The following is a 23,444-nucleotide window of genomic DNA, read 5'->3' as shown; positions in this document are numbered from 1 at the left end:
TTATACCTAGGGTGGTGGTGGAGTCAGGCTAGCGGGACCGTGGTGGGTCGGTGTAGTGGCGAGGAAGGTGATCGGGGTCGCCGAGGTACTCCGGCTCCGCTCCGATAGGCTATTCTCTATAAAAAAAAGAAACATAAAACTGTCAATACAAAATTTCGGCAGCACCTCCCCTGCACGGTGAGGTTTCCAAAACCTGTAAGAAAACCAACGGCACGATGGCCGACATGCACAAGATTATATCCAACCACATATATATAACAATGTCACAACCACTCCTACGACTACCACCACTGCTACTCTACCACTACTACTACCGTAACTACTAGTAATACTACGACGATGACAATGGTAGGGCATACCTAGTGGGCGTCGTAGGGCGGTGGTGGACAAGGTGACGGCTGGGGAAGCGCCGAGGACGGCGCGGGCGCGGGCAGGGGCGGTGGCGGGGCTGGCGCCTCCTTCTTCTTCCTCCTTCCTCCTTCTTCCTCCTCCTCCTTCTCTTCCTCCTTCTTCCTCCTCTCCTCCTCCTCCTCTCTTTCTCCTCCTCCTCTGGTGGCGCGGTGCGGGGGGGGGGGGGGGGGGGGGGGGGGGGCTAGCGTGGGCATGCGTGTGTGCGTGCGTGCGATGTGTGGGCCGGCTGGGCCGGGAGGTTAAATCCCCTCTTTGCCGAGTGCCCCCGATCTAGCACTCGGCAAACTTTTTTTAAAAAAATTCTTTGCCGAGTGCCACCTGGCCAGGCACTCGGCAAAGAGGGATTTTTTTAATTTTTTTTTAAAAATCTTTGCCGAGTGCCATAGGTCCTGACACTCGGCAAAGAGACTCCTTTGCCGAGTGTCTTCTCCTGACACTCGGCAAAGAGGCTCCTTTGTCGAGTGTCATTTTTTGACACTCGACAAACCATTTTTTTTCACTTTTGACCTCCAAACTTTTTCTACAGTCCTCAGACAATACCTGGTACTTCATGTTCCAATGTGGCACATTTCTCGGACTTTTTCTATATTTCTTTAATTTATTTCATTTAATTGAATTTTCTTGGATAATTGAAATTATAACTGCTAGTCATTCGAATAATGACAAAAATGAATGGAATAATGATATTCATGTTATTTAGTATAATGTGAAGATGCCGACTTTGGTTTGCAAGCATCGTACGTGACAACTTGTGCGAAACCTCCTCAATTTTTATCACAGCCTCCACATATGATATCTTGACATCTTGACAAGTTTCATGATTTTTGGACTTCGTTTGCTTTTTATAGAATTTAAAAACAACTCGACCACAAGTTCGTGGTCATGTTTCGCGAACAAGATGTTCGAAATTGGTGGTTTGTTCCTGGATATGGCCTCACATTATACTAAATAACATGAATATCATTTTTCCATTCATTTTTTTCATTATTCGAATGACCAGCAGTTATAATTTGAATTATCCAAGAAAATTCAATTAAATGAAATAAATTAAAGAAATATAGAAAAAGTCTGAGAAATGTGCCACATTGGAACATGGAGTACCAGGTATTGTCTAAGGACTGCAGAAAAAGTTTGGAGGTCAAAAGTGAAAAAAAATATGGTTTGCCGAGTGTCAAAAAATGACACTCGGTAAAGGAGCCTCTTTGTCGAGTGTCAGGAGAAGACACTTGGCAAAGGATTAACGGCGGCTGCCGGCCGTTAACAGCGGCGGCCCTTTGCTGAGTGTTATTGTTAGACACTCGGCAAACCTGGTCTTTGCCGAGTGTTATTCTTTGCCGAGTGTTTGACACTCGGCAAACCACCTTTTTGCCGAGTGCCATTTGTTTGCCGAGTGCTTTCTCTCTGGCACTCGGCAAACAGCCTCTTTACCGAGTGCCCGATAAAAAACACTCGGCAAAGTCTAGGACACTCGGCAAAGAAGCCATCTTCGGTAGTGATTGTGGGACGAACATAGGGGAGCATAGGGGTCTCGGCCTCACAAGATTGGAGAAAGTTGGTACAAATGACGCTGGCTGGCCCTTCCAAAGTCGTTGCGAGTAGTTCCTTTGGTCTCAATACATGCGAAGACATCATTTCCTCAACAAAAAAGATATATTTCTCCCTTTTCCCATCTGCCACATCAACAAATTGCTTACATGACAGTGCAATTAGTACCTATAAAACTACAATGGTTTTTTTTGCATTGGAAGTGCCCTTATGTACCCTTTGTTCGAATGATCAAATGGTGAAATTAAAATGGTATAGGATTTTACATAATAAAACATGCCCCGTAGTCGCACAAAAGCTTATACATTTGTTACATAGCCGGTTTTTCCTCAGCAAGAAACGATATATTTCTCCCTTTCATAGCCGATTTTTCCTGCCTGTTCAAACAGACTTGGTTTCCAAGTCAGTTTTGCATCTATTTTTAACGTGAGAAACTTTGAGAACGCGTTTTGGACTAGTTTACTACTAGGATAAGATCACCTCTCTATATAAACAAGAGGATCATGGCCGATTGAGTATTCTAACTTCCAATCATCAAAAACACAACACAAACCCTTTTTGCCTTAACTCTCAACCTTGATGTTCATCATGTCTCCTGACAAGATTTGGTAGCATTTTAGGTGGCCTTGCTAGCCCTAGGATTACCTCCATGTGCTCCTCCCCGACAGATCTTCCTAGGAGGCGTTCGAGAGTCAACCACGCATAGGACGGGCTCAACATTGGCTTCATCGACCTCTCAATTGGTTTTATCGATCCGCTGCATTCTTGTTGCAATCAAGGTTGTTTGCAACCTTGGGTATTATCGACAAAATATGGTCGGTAGTCTACCGAGGGCTATGCCGACGGTAGTAGATTAATCAGTGAAGGTGCGCAAGATAGGAACTAGACGGTGACACAAGACGCAGAGACAACAATTTAGGCAGGTTTAGGCCGTCAACTTGACGTAATACCCTACGTCCTGTGTCTTTGGTGGATTATATATTATGATCAGATATCTAGGGATGTCGACTAGGGGACCCCTGCCCCTCCTTATATACTCTGGAAGGGTAGGGTTAAAAGAAAAGTATCGTAGTCGATTACATGACAAGTATTATATTTAGATTACAATATCTATAGTATCCAATCAGATCTTCTAGGTGCCTTGCGGTGTACCGAGCAGTGCCATGCGCTGTGAGTCTTGATGTCGTGGGCTGGACCGTCCCTAATGGTGCGGCCCATGTCCCTTACCGTGGGTACCTGGGGTTATACCCCCCACAGCTAGTCCCCGAGCGCCTTGTATCTATTGAGCAACGCCATCTTGAGCTTGTCCGAGCAGTTCATCGTGTAGCCGATCGACAGTAGCAAGCGTTCGACCAGTTTAACTAGGAGCCGAGCAATTAAATCAAATGTCTGACTAGTTTCACTGGTCGGCCAATGTTGGTGTTTACTAACGTGTCACTTGTTTGAAGTACTTAGCCACCTATTATAAACCTATATCCCTAACTTTACTAGGTTGTCATCCCTAGTGATGATGCCAGAGATATGTGTTGGTATTACATAGTATTACTACTAGAATAACTCTAAGCAGTTCTTTATTAATGTATGTGACTATAGAGAATATATATATAAATCTATGAATCAGAAGTATCCGCAAGCGCACAGATAATATACCATTGTAGCATTTTACCCGAGAGTATTCCAGGTATCGTTATTTATATTTTTACCACTAGGAAGGTCTAGCATGGATATGCATTGATAACTTATACTATTGAAGGAGAAATAAACCATAGCCAATATTCTACTCACAACAGGGGTAAGTCATAGGATAAGAGATATATAAATGATAAGTAATGACAAATCACTCAGAGCACTCCTTTCTATAGCATTAGCATGGTCAGGTAGAATATTATAGGTATAATTCCTAAGTCATTCTTAATTACAAGTCAAAGCATACATTTGATTAGTGCAATTACACCTAGTAATCATGGCTAAGATCATAATCATATCTACACATAAGGGATATTACTAAGAAAGATTGAGGGCAGAGCTCGTTCTACCTTCGTAATCGGACCCTACGTGCACCTATAATCGGGGAGTGGACTACAAAGGACTCAATGGGAGTGTAGCATCCGTGATCTACCACATGACCTAGAATATAGGGTGTATCCATAGGTAAACAATGTATAAGCACCACGCTTACACAATGTCGACCACCCACCCCGTGTACTTTAGGAGCGCTATACGTACTTGTGCATAAACATAATGATAAACTAGCTATACTAAGTATATAATCAAAGTATACGATGAACATTATAACGAAAAAACATGAATAAGATGAACACTGAGGTCGTCATAACAATTGTAACTGGCATATAAAAATAATGGAGAAACAAAAGAGAGAGGGGTACAAAGTTTATACCAAACCACACTCTTGATAAGATCGAGAATCCAAGTGAAGTCCTGCTTGCCTCCCTCTAGATCTATCCTAACTAGCTATGCTATGGAGGAGGAGCTCTGAGGAGATTAGGGTTTTTGTCTTCTCAAATGACTTGATGACTTCTGATGCCTAGGGGGAGCCTAGATGCATCCTCAAAGGCGATGGGAGACCGACATACGAAGCTGGTTGACAGGTGGGCCTAGGGGGGCCGGGTGGCCCCACCTGTCTGGGGGTGGCCCTCCGCTTTGGTGATGTGGCTTCTGGACACTTCTAGAGTCTTCCCACATAGATACCGCGGCGGAACTCCGTATTTTCCTTTGACGATTAGGTCCTCCTTGGCGGTTTTCTGATTAAACCCTGCTGAAAACACAGATTCACCAAAATTCATGGAATTTATTAGTGTAAACCCCTAAACCTTCATTGGTGATTATATTTATGCCCTTATACATGTTTAATTGATGGCTTAAATTGGTTGTTAACTACCGTCAACAGCCAACCTCGAACTTGCTCCAAGCTGAGGTTTGCTAGAAGGATGTAAGGAGCTCAAGTTTAAAATTTAAAAACTCTTTACCTTAGGTGAAGTGTGCCCACTTAGGTTCCATACGGCGAAGTTGGATGCTTAGCATCCCTGACTTAGTCAGTGCGGAGGAACTTAGTCCCTCATGATAGGAGTTGGATAGTGAGCATCCATGCCTTAGGCGAAAGAGACTCTTAGAGCCCAACTGAGAGCTTGGATGATTATCATCCAAGACTTAGTCATTTAAGAAAAGCAGTGGGTCCTAAAAATAAGCACATTCACCGTGAGGTGAAGTGTGCCCACTTAGTCCCCGAGCCTGACAGTAGGTGAAGTATTCACGTGGTGCCAGAGTCTAAAATAGTAGACTCCAGATGCTAGCTGATCACAGCCAGTCCCCAGCTTAGCTGAAACCACTAATAAGAAAAATCAGTACATGCACCGCAAGGTGCAGTATACACACTATAGTCCCCGAACCTGCTAGAAGATGAAAAAATAAATCTTGTAGCAGGGTCAAAGAATTTTAATGAGAGCTTGCCAACATCATCTGGCATGTACTTATCATTACCCCGGACGTACTGCCCAAGGTCAGCACCCTGATCCAAACAACATGGAGCAACTTGATAGCACACTGATAAGACGTAGCAAAATCCGACCACCAAGGAAGTCCCCAGCTTAGCTGGCAACTCTTGCATGAAGAATCCGAACACCGACGAGTCCCCAGCTTAGCCGGCAAACCCTCAGTGTAGCTGACGATGAAGCCCAAACGATGAGCAATCCGACCAGCTGGTTGGCGAAGAAGCAAGCACCGAGCAGTCCAACCATCTGGTCGGCGATGAAGTGAGGCTGAGTAGAAGTGAGCGCCGAACAGTCCGACCAACTGGTTGGTGACGAAGTCCATGAACCTTACTGTCTGACCAGTTGATCGGCGGAGAAGTCCAAATGCCAGGTGGTGCGACCATCCGGACGATGATCCTTTTGTTCTTCCCGGGTGATCTAGTTCCCAAGCATAAAAAATAGCTCCGTCTGGGGCGGACACCGCCTTCTAGGGCGGTGCCGCCTGCTCCAACGACGAGGCAGGTGGCTCTGGCCACCATAGAGCCTGAATCGCACTTAACACTACCCCCTACTTGGCGCGCCAGCTGTCGCTGGGTTGGAACCGCGGCAAGCATTGTTGTTCGAGTCGGTGTCAGAGTACGGGTCTCTAGTGGCTCGGGTGCACTCAAGAACACAAGAATCACAAAGTGGACGCAATAGTTTATCCTGGTTCAGGCCAATCGGTGCCCTACGTCCAGCAGCTGATGATCCTTATACTCAGAAGCATAAAAAATCGGGGGGTTACAATAGGGTTGTAGAGAGATTTGGTAGGGGGTTAGCTCGGTGCCAATCCTAAGGTTGCCTCACCGTCGGTGAAGCCTTCTCCTCGTCGGAGAGGAGGAAGACAATGGGATATGGTGGAGGAGCTCTCGGTGCCCCTCTCTGGGTTGCCTTGCTCTTGATGCTGAGCAGAGGCTAAGGAATGGAATGGAATGTTCTATCTTCTAATGCTTCTGCTTTTCCCCCCAGGTCCGACCTTATCCCTTATATAACGAGATAGGTCGTGTACATGGTGGCTTGGGGGAACTAGTCTATGGTCTACAAGCGCCGGAGTCCAGGAGGGCCTTGTAGCGACGCGCTGTGGATAGTGGCGGTGTCGTGGAGCCAAAGAAGCCTTGGGCGGCGTCTGGCTGCTCTGTTCTGACACTCTGCGTGTCAGGCTGTGTCGGTTTGGACCGGCCTCCCCCAGGTGGACCTTCTGGAGTCTTCTTGGTGGTGAAGGAGGTCGGCTCCAGGGGTTGACGCATGGGCCCGGAAGCCTCCGAGTCCCTAGAGGCCATGGGGAAGCTTTGTCTTCTTGTGCACACCCCGTGTGTGACCTTGTCGGAAAAGTGGCTGGCAATGTCGTGCCCAAGGGGCAGCGCCATGGAGCCCCCGAGCCTCAGTAACTCGGGCATGTCTTCTTGCGGCCGGACCATGGTTGGCATCGTTGGCCGGGCAGGAGCCAAGGGACGGGCCGAAGTGTTGGCGTAGATCTAGAGCCTTAGGGCCCGGGCAAGCCCTTGAGCCCCAGGCAGAGGTCATGGCGTAGTCAGGCTCGGCAGGGTTTCTCCTCTAGAGGGTGCGCGCGAGTGTACCCGATGGGTATAGCCCTCGAGCCCCCGGGAGATCCTGGAGGGGTCGGTCGGGGTTCTTCTTCGTTCGGAAACCATTGGACCCGATGCTTAACATACCCATATATTAGGATCTCGTCAGGTAGCACATGGGACACATATTTATAAATGGACCAGGTATAGGATACACTACGCCCAGACGAGAGTAGATCTCTTATCTTGTATGCTCGGTGTATACAACGGGCGCTGATGTCTTGTTTCCTAGGGTGGCTACGATCCATGATCATGTACCAAATGGAGGCTCCCTACCTTCTTATATAGTCTTGGTGGTAGGATTACATATGAGATCCATTCGGTTGAGATACAAGTTTTCTATTCGGTTATAGGAAAATATATCGTATATCTTGGTCTCGAAGCTCCATTCTGATTACTTGTCTGCCAAGTTCGATGATATACCCTATCTCGGTTGCGCCTCATATTCTAGTCCTCGGCCCACTCGACCTAGAGTGGGCTCTTCTGTGAGTGGTGAGGTGCCCTTGGTCCATATGGATAAGAGTGAGGATGTTCCATGGGCTCAATGTCATTGTAAATTAGTTGATGGGCCTTGTACAAAATGTTGATGATGAAGACTTCTCCCACAAGTTGCTATGGTCACTACCCAAGAAGTTCAAGATCATTGTGATCGTCATTCTTAGAGGTGGATTGAAGAACAACACTGCCACAGAAGTGTTGGGAGAAATCATCATTCACGACACATTTGACGAAGAAGAAGAGAGAAGCAAAAATGTTGGTAACAAGAGATATATGTGTTCGGCAATTAGCAACAAAAATTTTTGCATTTAGTAATTTTTAGAGATGTGAGATTTGAGATTTGAGATTCTGCTTGTATTGTTTATATGTGCAGATTTGAAGTGCATTTTTTTTCAAAGATGAGTATTGGCTCAGGATCCTCATCCTGCCCATGTAGTCATAAAAATCAAATTGGATTTCTACCTTCTAATGTTGAGGTACCATCTCCATTCAATCTTGAAATTTACCGTATATTACTCGTTTGGTGTGCATCTGTGAGATATCAATAAGAATATGGTGTGTGTATGCAGTGGCTCTTCTTTTATGTTATTTTAAGCTATATGCCTGCGGTTTGCCCCATCTAAAATTTTCATTTGAGCTCCGCCACTAGCTTTGATCGCTTTTGGGGAGAGTACCCTCGACTTGACACCCCTTGTACTCCACCCATAAAAATTTGTCTTCACTCAGGGTGATTGTTTTGTTGGAACAACCCACGGAGATAACTTGACAAAGATACCTTCGTCGGTGCACCTCCGCTGCTACACTCGAGACTAGGTGACGAGCGAGAAGAACCTTGGCGAGACAACCAAAACCGACTGAGGAAGATATGAGGCCTCACTGCACGTAGGGAGTAGTTAGATTCGTGACTCCAAAAGACTAGATTGCCCCTGGGTATGCCAAGAATATTTGCCAGTTGTAACGTCATTAATGTAATTAGACCACTCGTGCCAATATCGGCTACAAATACAGACACAATATAGCTGATTGGAATTCAGTTGAATGGATCTTTCGAAAAAAACATTCAGTTGAATGCCATTTATTTCTTCCCGTGCTTGTTTCCAATTTTACTTTTACTCCTGTGGGCTATCCTCGCTCTCTACCCTTGCAATACCCATGCCGCGAGGGTTCGGAGAGCGATGGTAAGCCCCACAGCTGTGCGCTCTAAAACCGGCTTGCTGTATTTTGGATAGTAATAATAACCTGCTTGCTGCATACTGATAACGTGGCCAGTGATAAAACCGTTGTGTTCACACCTTGTCCATCCAACGCATAAGTACAAGTGTAAACACCACAGTTGAGAGGTGAGGTAATCTGACAACACTTGAGTTAAATAAGCTCATCCGAAAAATGAAATAAACCTTAGAAAAAGGTTTTAATTTTGGATGGGCCTGAGGGGCCTGTTGTAGAACAAAAAGCCATGATGGAGGTGGCTGTTAATTTCTACAAGGATCTTTTTAAGAATGAAGGTAGACCTAATATTCATTTAGCTGATGATTTTTGGAATCATAATAAAAAAATTACTGAGGTAGAAAATAATGTGCTTACAGCTCCCTTTACTGAGTTAGAGATCAAAGAAGCTGTTTTTAGTTGTTATGCTGAAGGGGCTCCTGGCCTTGATGGGATTTCTTTTGTGTTTTACCAGAAATTTTGGGATCTTGTCAAAGGTGATTTAGTGAAAATGTTCAATGATTTTTTTAATGGGGAGCTGGATCTGTATAGGCTGAACTTTGCCATGATTAGTTTGATTCCTAAGGAAGAAGGTGTTAGGAACATGAAAAAATTTAGACCAATCAGCCTTATTAATTGCAGTTTCAAAAGTTTTCCAAAGTTTTGACTCTTAGATTAAGTACAGTAGTGGATAGACTAGTGTCACCTCACCAAAGTGCTTTTATACATGGGAGGTATATCCTAGAAAGTGTAGTTCTTGCTCATGAAATAGTTCATAGTGTTCATAGTAACAAAGAAAGAGGTGCTATTCTAAAATTAGATTATGAAAAAGCATATGATAGGGTTTGCTGGGATTTTCTTTTTGAAGTACTTCAATCTAGAGGTTTTAATCAGATTTGGATTGGCTGGATAAAGAAAACGTTAGATAATTAGGCATTTTCATGGTCAATTTAATCCAGAAATAAAACATCAGCAGGTTCGTGACAACATATATGTGCATGTATATATCACTAACAAACGCTACAGCATGCAAGTATGATATACCGATCGATACAGTAAGTACGCAAAGTACGGTAATCAGAGAGTTAAGAGTGTACCCAGCAGAGGGTCCCATGCCGAGGGCATCGGAGGCTCCATTTGCACCAGACATAGTGTGTTGCTCGAAGTTGTGGACCACAGTCGATGCAGGAAGATGTTCGCAGTGCAGTCACACAAACGGTCACCGGAAAGAAGACACCTTGCTGTTCCGCGAGCGATCACCAGGAAGAAGACGTCTTGAACGAGCAGTTGCGGAATCGCACCCCAAAAACCTAATCGCCGCACACCCCGTGCAAGTTTCGCAGGCGGACGAGGGTTCCGGAGGCACCTGCTCTCCCGTTGCTCCGTGCGCGCAGAGGTACGGGACGGGGAAAGCCAAAGGGCGGTTGAGATGTGGTCTCTCGGAAGCAAAGAGAGGAAATTGGACTGACGGAGGACTTCTACTTCTATGCCTGCGGCGGGAAGAGAGAAAGCCAGCGGAGGAACTCAGGAGACGGAGACACAAAGAGACGGTAACCGGCGCAATCAACTCACCTCCACCATAAACGAGAGAAACTCCCGTAATTATGTGGAATAAGTGGCAAAACCTGGCCACGCCGGCCCGTCCGCTCGCTTGCCGCCCGCCTGCCTGCCACGCTCACAGCCATGGCCCACGCCGACGGCCATGGCTCACGGCCCACGGCCACGGCCACGGCCACGGCCACGGCCGGACCCAGCCCGGCCGGAGGCGGCGGCGGCGCACGCGCGCGCGTGTGGCTCTCCTGTGTCCTTTTCTCAGCTTCTTAATTAAGATGGATAATTTTCAACCAAATAAGCTGAGTCAATGTTCAGTCAAAATCCCGTACGGTATTAAACCATACAACGCTTAATGTTACGGACCATAGAGTTTTATTTGATTTATTAAATATTATACGGGTCAAGCCCATAATATATCCAACAATCCCTACCAAACTCTAGGGTTTGTAACAAAGTAGTCTCAGAACCACATTTCTTTTATATACCAGTGTTTCAATGGAGACTATTAAGTTGAACATCCATCTAGAGCAATAGTTTCACTCAGTCGTAACTGAACAATGGACTAAGCCTTGAATTGATAGTTTTGTGTGAGGTAAATTTCACTAAAGTCCTTAGCTTATACTAGGCTGCAAAAGACACCCCCTCTATTTGAAGCATATAAGTCATACTCCAGTGCCTTTCATGAGTATTTAGAGATCACCCAAATCTCATAGACTGTGACCAGCAGTCTGACTCATATAGGTGTGTTCCTAAAAAGATGTTCTGTAGAACAACATCTTTGCTCTAGCAAGCCACTTGGAACACATTAAGGTAAAAACCAACATGCCTTATAGAAAGGAAAGATATGCATCAGAAATGAGTCTTACTAAGGATCTTTTCTCATAATTTACTACTAGCTTGTTTTACCATCCTACTTCACCGGATCTCCGATCACATAGAATAGGTTACCACTATAGTAAATTTCATGTGGGTCTCAAACCCATCTCTCTCGATGCACTTTCTATCATATTGCGTGACAGACCCTTAGTGAATTGATCTGCCAGATTGTTAGATGTATGAACATAGTCCAACGCTATTACTCTGGAGTTTCTCAATTTTCTGACAGATTTTAGTCGTCTCTTAACATGCCTTGTGGACTTCATGTTATCCTTAGAACTGTTAACCTTAATCATAGTCTAGTTATCGTAGTTCATAGAAATAGCCGGTATGGGTTTTTCAACAACCGGTAAATCCATAAGGAGATCACGAAGCCACTTGGCCTCAGAGCCATCCGTGTCTAATAATATGAGTTCTGCTTCCATTGTAGACTTCGTTAAGATAGTCTGCTTGCAAGACTTTCAGGAAACAGCACCACCTCCAAGCGAAAACACATATCCACTTATGGCATAAAGCTCATTAGCATCAGAGATCCAGTTGGCATCACAATAGCCTTCCAGCACTTTCGGGTGTCCGGTATAACGAATACAATAGCTCATAGTGCCTTTTAGATAGTGCATCACTCTCTCAAGAGCACGCTAGTGATCATCTCCCGGGTTTGACACAAACTGGTTTAGCTTGCACACAGCAAATGAGATGTCAGGCCTTGTTGCACTAGCAAGATACATGAGCGAACCAATGATCTAGAAATATCTCAATTGATCCCTTGCTATTCTCCGATTTTTCATCAATAGCACACTAGGGTCATAAGGTATAGGAGTAGGTTCACAGTCACTAAACACAAAGTGACTCAGCACATTTTCCACAAAGTGGGATTATAACAGAGTTACCCCACCATCACCTTCTCTCAGAAGCTTGATATTAAGAATAACATCAGCCTCTCCCAAATCTTTCATTTCAAAATTATTAGATAAAAATTCCTTCACCTCCTCAATCACTTTGAGGCTGGATCCAAAGATCCGTATGTCATCAACATATAAGCACAAAATAACTCCTTCACCCCACCATACCGATAGCACACACATTTGTCAGCTTCATACACAACAAAGCCAGCAGATATTAGAGTTCTGTCGAACTTCTCATGCTACTGTTTAGGAGCTTGTTTTAGGCCATATAATGACTTTAATAATTTACACACCTTGCCTTCTTGACTATTTGCTATAAACCCATTCGGCTGATCCATATAGATCTCCTCCTCTAACTCTCCATTTAGGAAAGCTATCTTAATATCCATTTAATGAACGATAAGACCATAAGAGGCTATCAGGGAAAGCAAAACTCGAATTGTAGTCAATCGGGCAACCGGTGAATAAGTATCAAAGAAATCCTCACCTTCCTTTTGAGTATAACCCTTGGCCACAAGTCTTGCCTTGTACCTCTCGATAGTACCATCAGGCCTAAGCTTTTCCTTGAACACCCATTTGCACCCTATAGGCTTGCACCCATAAGGACGATCAACTATTTCCCAAGTTCCATTAGACATAATAGAATCCATCTCACTCCGTACTGCTTCCATCCATAAGTCAGCATCCAGAGAGGAATATGCCTCTTCAATGGTCGTTGGTGTGTCATCCACAAGGTACACAATATAGTCATCACCAAAAGATTTTGCAGTCCTCTATCTCTTACTTTTCCTAGTGACTATAGTGTCATCCTCCTTAGGATTTTGCATATAGGGTTCCTCAATTTGTTCTATTAGAATAAAATTTTCATGCTCATGGAGAATTATAAATTCATGACCAGTCGTGCTAGGTATATTTTTCATGAGAAATTTATTCTAAAAAAATATAGCGTCTCTAGATTCCATGATTATATCAATAGCCATATCAGGAACACTAGAATTTATAATTAAAAATCTATAACCCACGTTGTGAATAGCATAACCAAGAAAAACATAATTAACTGTCTTTGGTCCAAGCTTTCGCTTTTTATTTATTGGCACATTCACCTTTGCCAAACAACCCCAAGTTCGCAGGTAAGAAAGGATTAATCTCTTCTCCTATTCCTCGAATAGTGTAACTTCTTTGTTCTTTGTGGGCACTCTATTCAGGACATGACACGCTGTCAATATAGCCTCACCTCACCATTCCTTAGATAGTCCCGCAGTCTCTAACATGGCATTAACCAAATCAGTTAGAGTGCGGTTCTTTCTCTCTGCAATCCCATTAGACTATGGTGAGTATGGTGGCATCCTCTCATGAATAATTCCATGCACCGCGCAAAACTTAGAAAATTCATTTGAGAAATATTCTCCTCCGTGATCGAACAACAAACGTTTGATTTTTTTCTCAAGTTGATTTTCTACCTTAGCTTTATAGACTTTAAAATAATGCAACGCTTCATCTTTACTTTTCAATAAATACACGTAGCAAAATCTAGTACAATCATCTATAAATGTCATGATGTATCATTTACCACCTTTAGTCAATTCATCATTCATTTCGCATAAATTAGAATGAACGAGTTCTAATGGTGCCAAGTTCCTCGCCTCAGCAGCCTTGTGAGGTTTGCGCGGTTGCTTCAATTGCACACACACCTGGCACTTAGAATATTTGACTAAGTTACATTTTAGGATTAAATTCAGATTTGCAAGCCACATGAGATAGCCAAAATTAATGTGACAAAGTCGTGAATGCCATATATTCGACTCATCCGAAACATTAACATTGTTCACTACTTTATTACACACATCATCAAGCAAAGATAAGCGGAACAAGTCTCCGTAATCATAACCTTTTTCAATAAATATTCCATGTCTCGACACAACACACTTATTGGACTCAAGCACAATTTTAAAGCCATCGCGACACATTTAAGAACTGCTAACAAGATTCTTCTTGATGGAGGGGACATGCTGCATATTCTTTAATAGCACCGTCTTTCCCGAAGCAAACTTCAGAACGACCGTACCAGCACCAAGAACACGCGCATGCGAACCGTTTCCCATCAGCAAGGCTCCAGTCCTGCCGGCCTGATAGGAAGTAAACAAAGAAACATCAGCATACATATGAATATTAGCATCGCTATCCATCCACCACTCAGGTGAAAGATAATCTGAAAGAATAAAAGATAAAGAATTACCATACCCAGATGTTCCTCCTCCAGTCTCGCTAATGACCACGTTTGCTGATTTCTTTTCTTGCTTATATTTACGGTCTGGGAACGCACTTGCCCAATGCTCATCACTCCCGCAAACAAAACAACCTCCACCTTTCTTGTTGTTTTTCTTCTTAAACTGAGCAGTTTGCTTAGACTTTATATTGTTGTTCTCTTGCTCGTTCTTCTTCTTTTTATTATTACAGGATGCAAATGAGTTTTTCTTCTGCACCATATTGGCAGCGGAAGACTCGACTCCTTTTCCACGGTTCTCTTTTGCTCTCGCCCTCTCCTCAACATCAAGAGATCCAATAAGCTCAGCCATGCTAAACTCTTGTCTCTTGTGTTTTTAGAGAAGTAGCAAAATCTCTCTAAGAAGGTGGCAGCTTAGCGATTATACCGCTGGCCACAAACATGGAAAATGTTCTAGTTCCTTTGCTAGCGCCTGTATCTCATGAGCCTGTTCCACTACAGAACGGTTTTCAACCATTTTGTAGTCATACAGCTGCTCCATAAGGTATAGCTCACTACCAGCATCAGAAACTCCAAACTTTGCCTCAAGAGCATCCCATAATTCTTTGCCTGATGTGCAAGATATGCAGTTTTTCTCATACTTACTATGAAGTGCACTAATCACGGCGCCTCGAAACAGGTTATCGGCAGCTAAGAACTTTTGCTCCTCCTCAGGAGTAAATTGTTCAGGCTTCCCCTGTGCGGCTTGATAGCAGTTCATAGCAGTCAACCACAACACCATCTTGATAGAAAATTGCCTAACATTAGGTTTTTGAATTGTTAGATAATTAGGTATTTTCATGGTCAATTTAATCCAGAAATAAAACATCAGCAGGTTTGTGACAACATATATGTGCATGTGTATATCACTAACAAACGCTACAGCATGCAAGTATGACATACCGATCGATACAGTAAGTACGCAAAGTATGGTAATCAGAGAGTTAAGAGTGTACCCAGCAGAGGGTCCCATGCCGAGGGCATCGGAGGCTCCATTCGCACTAGACATAGTGCGTTGCTCGAAGTTGTGGACCACAGTCGATGCAGGAAGATGTTCGCAGTGCAGTCCCACAAACGGTCCCCGGGAAGAAGACACATTGCTGTTCTGCGAGCGATCACCAGGAAGAAGACGTCTTGAACGAGGAGTCGTGGAATTGGTCCCCAAAAACCTAATCGCCGCACACCCCGTGCAAGGTTCGTAGGCGGACGAGGGTTCCGGAGGCACCTGCTCTCCCGTTGCTCCGTGCACGCAGAGGTACGGGACGGGGAAAGCCAAAGGGCGGCTGAGATGTGGTCTCTCGGAAGCGAAGAGAGGAAATTAGACTGTCGGAGGACTTCTACTTCTATGCCTGTGGTGGGGAGAGAGAAAGCCAGCGGAGGAACTCAGGAGACAGAGACACGAAGAGACGGTAACCGGCGCAATCAACTCGCCTCCACCATAAAGGAGAGAAACTCCCATAATTATGTGGAATAAGTGGCAAAACCTGGCCACGCCCGCCCGCCTGCCTGCCACGGCCCACGCCCACAGCCACGGCCCAAGGCCCACGCCCACGCCCACGGCCCTGCCCGGCCCGACCGGCGGCGGGAGCGGCGGCGCGCGCGTGTGGCACTCCTGTATCCTTTTCTCAGCTTCTCAATTAAGATGGATAATTTCCAACCAAATAAGCTGAGTCAACGTTTAGTCAAAATCCCGTACGGTATTAAACCATACAACGCTTAATGTTACGGACCATAGAGTTTTATTTAATTTATTAAATATTATACGGGCCAAGCCCATAATATATCCAACAGAAAATAGTCAAAAAGGGCTATGTTGGAGTTTGCTTAAATGGTGAGGAAAGCTCTTTCTTTAAGACTGGAAAAGGTCTTAGGCATGGGGATCCTTTATCCCCTCTGCTGTTTAACTTAGTTAGTGATCTGTTAACTAAGATGCTCCTGAAGGGGGCAAAGCTTGGTTTGGTAAAAGGTCTAGCGTCAGGTTTTAGAGAAGTGGGCATTATAGCCCTCCAATATGCTGATGATACAATTTTGTTCACTGATGTAGAAGAGAGTCATCTAGTCAATCTAAAAAGTATTCTTTTATGGTTTGAGCAGATTTCAGGCATGAGGGTCAATTTCCATAAAAGTGAGATCATTCCTATGAATTTGAGTGACTTAGAGGCCCATGATCTTTCTCACTTTTTCTCCTGTCCTTTAGGAGAGTTTCTATTAAATATTTAGGTATTCCTCTGCACTATGATAATTTAAGGAGAGAAGACATTCAACCTCTGGTAGATAAGATGCTTAAGAGGATAGCAGGTTGGAGAGGGAAGCTTTTGTCATATGCTGCTAGAGTAGTTCTTATTAAGGCCTGTTTGGCAAGTATACCAGTTTATCTTCTCTCCTTTATTAAGTTTCCAAAATGGGCAATTAGGATCATTCATACTCATATGGCCAATTGTTTATGGAATGATAATCCTGAGGCACATAGGTATCATCTAGTTAACTGGGATACAGTTAGTCTGCTTAAAGAGTTTGGAGGTCTAGGTATTCCAAATCTAAGAGATTTAAATATTTTTCTATTGGCTTCCTGGGTTAAGAGATATAGTCTAGATGAGAATAAGCTTTGGAAACAGTTGATTGATCATAAGTATAATACTGATAGGCCTAATATCTTCTATAGTAACACAACTGGTAGTTCTAGTTTTTTCAAAGGTATGATTTGGGCTGCCAGGGCAGCAAAGATGGGTTACAGATGGCATATTGGCAATGGTAAGAAAGTGAGGTTTTGGGAGGATAACTGGTTAGGATCATCTAGTTTAGCTATTCAGTTTTGGGACATCTATGTGTTTGTCAATGAAAAAACTCAGTCAGTGTTTGACTTATGGGATGGAGTAGATCTGAAATGTACTTTTAGAAGAGGAGTGGATGAGAGACTTATGATTAGATGGCAAGAAATTATCCAGCTAGCTTCTACTATTGTGTTTTTAGAAGAGGAAGACTCCTTGATTTGGACTTTTAATTCTAGGGGGGGGGGGGGGGGTGTACTCTTCCCAATCTCTTTACAAAGTCATAAATTTTAGAGGAGTTAAGTCTGTCCATGTTCCTGCTGTATGGAATCTCAAAGTTCCACCCAGAGTACATTTCTTCCTCTGGCTTTTTTCTAAGAATAAGGTGTTAACTAGGGATAATTTAAGTCTTAGAAGGAAAGTAAATGATCCTTCTTGCCTTTTTTGTAGTGAGAAAGAATCAGTGAACCATTTATTTTTTGATTGTGCAGTTGCCAAACAGATGTGGTGTTATTTGTCTGACATTTTGGGGAGGAATGTAGGAATGGACTTCTTGTGAATTGGTCAAATGTGGATTAATAATAGTAGATGCTTAGTTGATGATATGTTTTGTGCTGCTGCCCTGTGGGGGCTCTGGAAACTAAGAAATGATATGTGTTTTCAGGGTGTTGTATGGAGGAGTGTGCTTTCATTACTGATTACAATTCTGAATATGCTCACAAGCTGGACCCTGCTATGCCCAATGGAGAAGAGAACGGAGTTCAGTCTCAAATTGGAGAAGCTAAGAAGAGTGGCAACCAGTCTGCCAAGGTTGCCTGGCTGAACAAGGTGGAAAACGAATGGGAGAAATTAATGTACAAATCGGCCTTGGACTGGAAGCAGAGGACTTATCCTGAGGAAGTTCAGAAGAGGTTGGTTGTTGCTTCAGATACCTGTCTGTCTGGAGCCCAAAGAAAAATGGGTCAGCTTCTTAGGCTTTGAGAAAGATTGTAACATGTAATATGAGAGTCGTAGTTACTCTGTGCTTTGCTGTTTGAGAGGGAGTTGGGAGTGCTGTTTGAGCGTCATGTTGGTTTATTTTCTGGATAATGGAACACCAGTGCCTAAACTGTTACTGTGGTCCTTGTGATAATGCAATGACCGGGCATTGCCCTGAAATTCTAAAAAAAAAAAAAAGAACAGAGTCTTGTACTCACAAAAGTGTCAAGCATTATACTAGTTCGAAATTCTGTGACACATGACACACAACTTGCCAGGCCATAGGAAGCAAGCCTGAGCTGCATAAAGAGTTGACGCTGGGTCAATAAGCTTGACTAGCCTTAATAATCTCCATCAGCAACCAATCCTTCCTCATATTCTTTGGTAATCTTAAGAGAGATCTAAACAGGCGGCCGTTGTCCTGGACAAGTATGCTATACGCTTTCAGCTCATCACCATCCAAACCGTACCTAGATATCTGTAGAAGGGCCTCAAAGATTTCTGATGCTTGATCAGAAGGCTCCATGAACGACGAAGATTGCAACATTGGATTGTTGGCATCGTCCTCTCTTACTGTCTGCTCATCAACGACGACTATCGGTGGCCTCTCAATGCCCATCTATCTTTGCTCCGTCAATGCACCATCACTAGCGTTACTTGGATAAGTATAGAAGAATTGCGATACATTGCTGGGGATTAGCTTATGCAACATGCATGAAAGCCCATCTCCGTTGAATGATTGTATTGTCTTGCTTCTCATATCGACCTTCAGCAGCCATATCGTGTCGTCAATACAATTTTTGACATGGTAACTCTCTCGCAACTGGAAGTAGATGACATTTGGTTCGTACATGCTCACGACGGGACACTCAAGTGGGACGCGTGGGAGGCCCTTGTATGCGTCGAGCGCCCAGAGCTCAGTGGCGTCGACCATGCCGTCCTTTATCCACTCCATGTCGTCCATTCTCAGCATCCAGGTGTGTATGGTGTAGGCGTGGAGGGAACGTTTGCAGCAGGAGGCACCTGCGCCGCCGCAGCAGCAGCGGGGGAAGATGTTGACAAACTTCAGCACGCGGTCGCCGGCGGTGGTGCACACGTTGCGGTTCGATAGCGAGCCCAAACGGGGATCCATGGGGAGCCGTAGATATCGCAGTCTGGGGCTCTCCTCGAACACGTCGTCGCAGATCACCAGGACGTCGCGCGAGAAGTGCACCCAGCAGAGTTGCCGGTCCCCGACAGGGAGGACGGCCGTGTGCCACACTGAAGGCAGTTCGTCCCAGCCTTCACTGGCGTCGCCGTCGATGGGAAGGCGCCGGACGCTCCACTCCCCGGAACGGAACAGGCAAAGCTCGGCCACCTTCAGCTCCGGTGCGTCCTCCACCGAACAGCCCGTCCTGAGCCCCGCCACCACGAGCTCGTCCTCGCCACGGCGCAGGAGGCCGATGGCAAAAGCAGCCAGATCTCGAGGCGCAGGGTTCTCCTCCTCCTCCACCTCCTCCTCCTCCTCGTCCTCCTCCTCCTCGGTGTGATACTGGTACAAAGGCGGGAGCAGCGATAACGACGGTGGCCGTGGGGGGTCCGCAGCGGCATCTCCCGCGTTGTAGACGAAGTGGTCTGCCTTGTAGTAGTAGTACTGATGATTCTCGTCAAGGACAGGAACCACGATGAGCACAGAATCGCCGTGCGCCGCCAGCACCTTACAATTGTGTTTCTGTACTTCGACGCCGTCAGAAACCTGGACGCATAATCTCGAAGTTGACAGGGGCTCTGCGAGGCTGAGGGAGACTTGGATCATGTGGCCGGTGCTGGTGCGGGCGGCTGCCTGAGTCTTGGCGTCGGCCGTGGAGCAAGAGGAGTTGCCGACGCCGATGCTGCAATAGCAACGCCGCTCGAGCATGACCCACCGTGGGTAGGCGCCGGAGGACGGACCGGAGGGAGGGTGCGCCGTTTGGGCTTCCATGGCCCCCGCCGCCGCCGGTCAACGTTGGTTAGTTTGCCCTATTCCCTAGGGACAGGGACTTGAGATGATCGATGGGCTCATATATGTGGTGGGGGCTCCTCAGATTTGTCTGGATCCGTTTTCATGAACAATTGTATAGTTGTTCTCCACGTTTACCACGTGGTATAGTTGCTCTCCACGTTTACCACGTGGTCGGTAGATCCGTTTTCCATGCATGTATCGCGGACGGGAAAAATTTCGTGGAACTGTATTTAGGCCTTGTTTAGATTGAAGATTTTTTCAACCCGATGAATAGTAGCACTTTCGTCTTATTTGGTAAATATTGTCCAATCGTGGACCAACTAAGCTCAAAAGATTCATCTCGTGATTTCCAACTAAACTGTACAATTAGTTATTTTTTTTACCTACATTTAATGCTCCATGCATGCGTCCAAAAATTGATGTGATGAAGAGAGAGTGAAAAAACTTGGAATTTTGGAGTGATCTAAACAAGGCCTTATATGGTGAAATTGGAAATAAAGCATGCATATGCCATGCAGTCTCACAAAAGGTAGGAAAAAAAATTCTCTGCGACACCGCACAGATAAGCATGTACGACATGGCATGTTGGGTGACACGTGTTCCATGGCCCCACCCCTCGTTCCATACCACATAAGGCCAAGAAGCTGCAGCCATCTCGCTTGTGGGCCAGCAGGACACGTATGGTCCATCTAAACCGTGTCGCCGCAGGATCGGCATGCGGCGGTGCTGCATAAAAGTTTTTTTCCAAAAGGTAGTAATATATTGGGTTAAGTTCAATTTACACCCTCCAACTTGTAGCAAAGTTCGGATTTTAACCTCGAACTTCAAAACCGGACAACTTTGGCCCTCCAACTCTCGAAAAAGTTCAACTTTCAACCTTCTGGGCGGTTTTGTGGGTGAACAGTAACTTTTTATATTTTCGGGAGCGCCGAAATTTTATATTATTTTTTCGAGCATCTTAACGTCCTCAAATGAAAAAAATCAAAACTACAAAGTTGTAGATCTCATTGAGGTCTACAATTTACATATAAAAATTATATTTATCCGACATCGTATTGAAGGTTTTCTATTTTTTGAAATTTGAGTCTCATCACACGATAAAATATGGTGCTGAAATTTTATATTATTTTTTCGAGCATCTTACTTTCCTCAAATGAAAAAACTCAAAACTACAAAGTTGTAGATCTCGTCGAGGTCTACAATTTACATATAAAAATTATCTTCATCCGACATCGTATTGAAGGGTTTTCTATTTTTTAAAATTTCAGTCTCATCACGCGACAAAATTGTTTCACGCGTGATGAGACTCAAATTTCAAAAAATAGAAAACCCTTCAATACGATGTCGGATGAAGATAATTTTTATATGTAAATTGTATACCTCGATGAGATCTACAACTTTGTAGTTTTGAGTTTTTTCATTTGAGGACAGTAAAATGCTCGAAAAAATAATATAAAATTTCAGCACCATATTTTATCGCGTGATGAGACTCAAATTTCAAAAAATAGAAAACCCTTTAATACGATGTCGGATGAAGATAATTTTTATATGTAAATTCTAGACCTCGATGAGATCTACAACTTTGTAGTTTTGAGTTTTTTCATTTGAGGACGTTAAGATGCTCGAAAAAATAATATAAAATTTCGGCGCTCCCGAAAATATCAAAGTTACTGTTCACCCACAAAACCGCCCAGAAGGTTGAAAGTTGAACTTTTTTGAGAGTTGGAGGGCCAAAGTTGTCCGGTTTTGAAGTTCGAGGTTGAAATCCGAACTTTGCTGCAAGTTGGAGGGTGTAAATTGGACTTAACCCTAATATATTTGTGGCGTTGCTAGGGCCAGCGTGCGCACTTCTGCCCGCACAACTCCGCTTCTTCCGCCTGAATCGTCCACTAAAAAAACATACATGAGCTAATTTTAACTAGCTAACAATTACTCCTAATTTGTCCAAACATGCCCATTGTATAACCCCATATAGTCTCAGATTACACCGTGAGTTTGATATCACATTCAAAAACTAGTAATTTCTAGAGTGTTTGTTTGGTAGACTCAATCATTCTAGATGAGATGACCCATAACAAGTTTAGTAAAATGACTTCATTTCTCGTACTGATACTAATTATTAGCTTACGATGCATCAACTCATTCCACACTCTAAATTAAAAAAAAATAGAAATAAGATGAAGATGGACTACCTCCAGAGACCAAACATCCCATAGTTTATATTCCGCGAGTCGTGCAAAACGAAGGACAAGTCTCCATGTTTCAAACCAACATGTCTCTTTAAGCAACTTGTTTAACAAGACATCATGGACGAAAAGATATCAACTCCCATATTTCGCGCACTGCCATTCAATAAGTGAGGCATCATTGGAGCACACTTTGTGGCATCATCATTTGCAATAATAATGAAGCTCGGAAGTTCCTCCCATCACAAGCGAATCAGGTGAAATTCTGACCAAAATCCAAGTTAAGATTTTGAGTGCTGGACAACAATCAAGAAACGCATCATCCCAGCAATCTGAGTACTGCCTTTCAAGTTACGCACACAACCGCCGCAGTTGCACGAGATAAAAACAAAAGAACACTCATCATGAGATTCCACACTGTGTATCTAGCTGGGCCATTACATCTATGTGCGTGTATATAATATAATAACATATATAAAGGCACTTGCATTACATACAACCCACGCTACTACAGAAACCATTCTTAGGGGCGGCTCATAATCCTTTGTAGAGGCGGTTTGGTCAAACGCCCCTACCAAACCATCTCTACAAATCATACATTTGTAGGGGCGGTTCTCAGGCCGCCCCTACAAATCGATTTGTAGGGGCACAACCGCCTCTATAATACCTGTTTATAGGGGCGGTTTAATCTAAAATCGTCCATACAATACATTTTCCAGCAAAAAAAAATTTAAATTTACAATTCAAATTCGACCAGAACACTATTTGTTTCCGCGTATTCCATCCAACGTTTGTGTTGCCGAATTTACCCTACCTAATAAGGGTATGATCTTGTTCGCCTCCCTAATTTACCCTAGTACATTTAAAACTTGGGTCTAATTTGCTTCATAAATAGCTCAAGCACCATAGAAGAGAGAGAAAAATAAAACTTTAATTACTCACTAACCAACCATTAAAACTTCAAAAAAAAGTGTGGAATAGCATTTTCTTACCTTCTACAACCTCTCCACCAAATGATTTGAGACCAAAACCTTCCCCCTTAGTAGAATATTTTTTGGGAGGTGTCCAAGGCCTCCCCACCTTTCTTTTACGGGTTAGAGTGAGTGACCCGAGAAGGAAGAAGGTGCTGTAGTTGTTTTATATATGGGTCATTTGTAGGG

At 44.1% G+C, this 23,444-nt stretch overlaps 1 protein-coding gene across 1 annotated transcript; it reads right to left on the bottom strand.

Annotated features, from left to right (window-relative positions):
- Positions 1 to 18,447: 18,447 nt before the first annotated feature.
- LOC136488179 (uncharacterized) lies at positions 18,448 to 20,077 on the bottom strand. The gene has a single exon (XM_066485192.1). It carries the CDS (start codon positions 20,075 to 20,077, stop codon positions 18,737 to 18,739), a length of 1,341 nt encoding a protein of 446 aa, XP_066341289.1. The 3' UTR covers positions 18,448 to 18,736.
- Positions 20,078 to 23,444: the final 3,367 nt, after the last annotated feature.

The sequence above is a fragment of the Miscanthus floridulus genome, chromosome 10, assembly GCF_019320115.1.
Source record: "Miscanthus floridulus cultivar M001 chromosome 10, ASM1932011v1, whole genome shotgun sequence".
Lineage (NCBI taxonomy): Eukaryota > Viridiplantae > Streptophyta > Magnoliopsida > Poales > Poaceae > Miscanthus > Miscanthus floridulus.
Note: the sequence above shows the minus strand (reverse complement) of the source record. Positions and strands in the feature narration are given on the sequence as shown.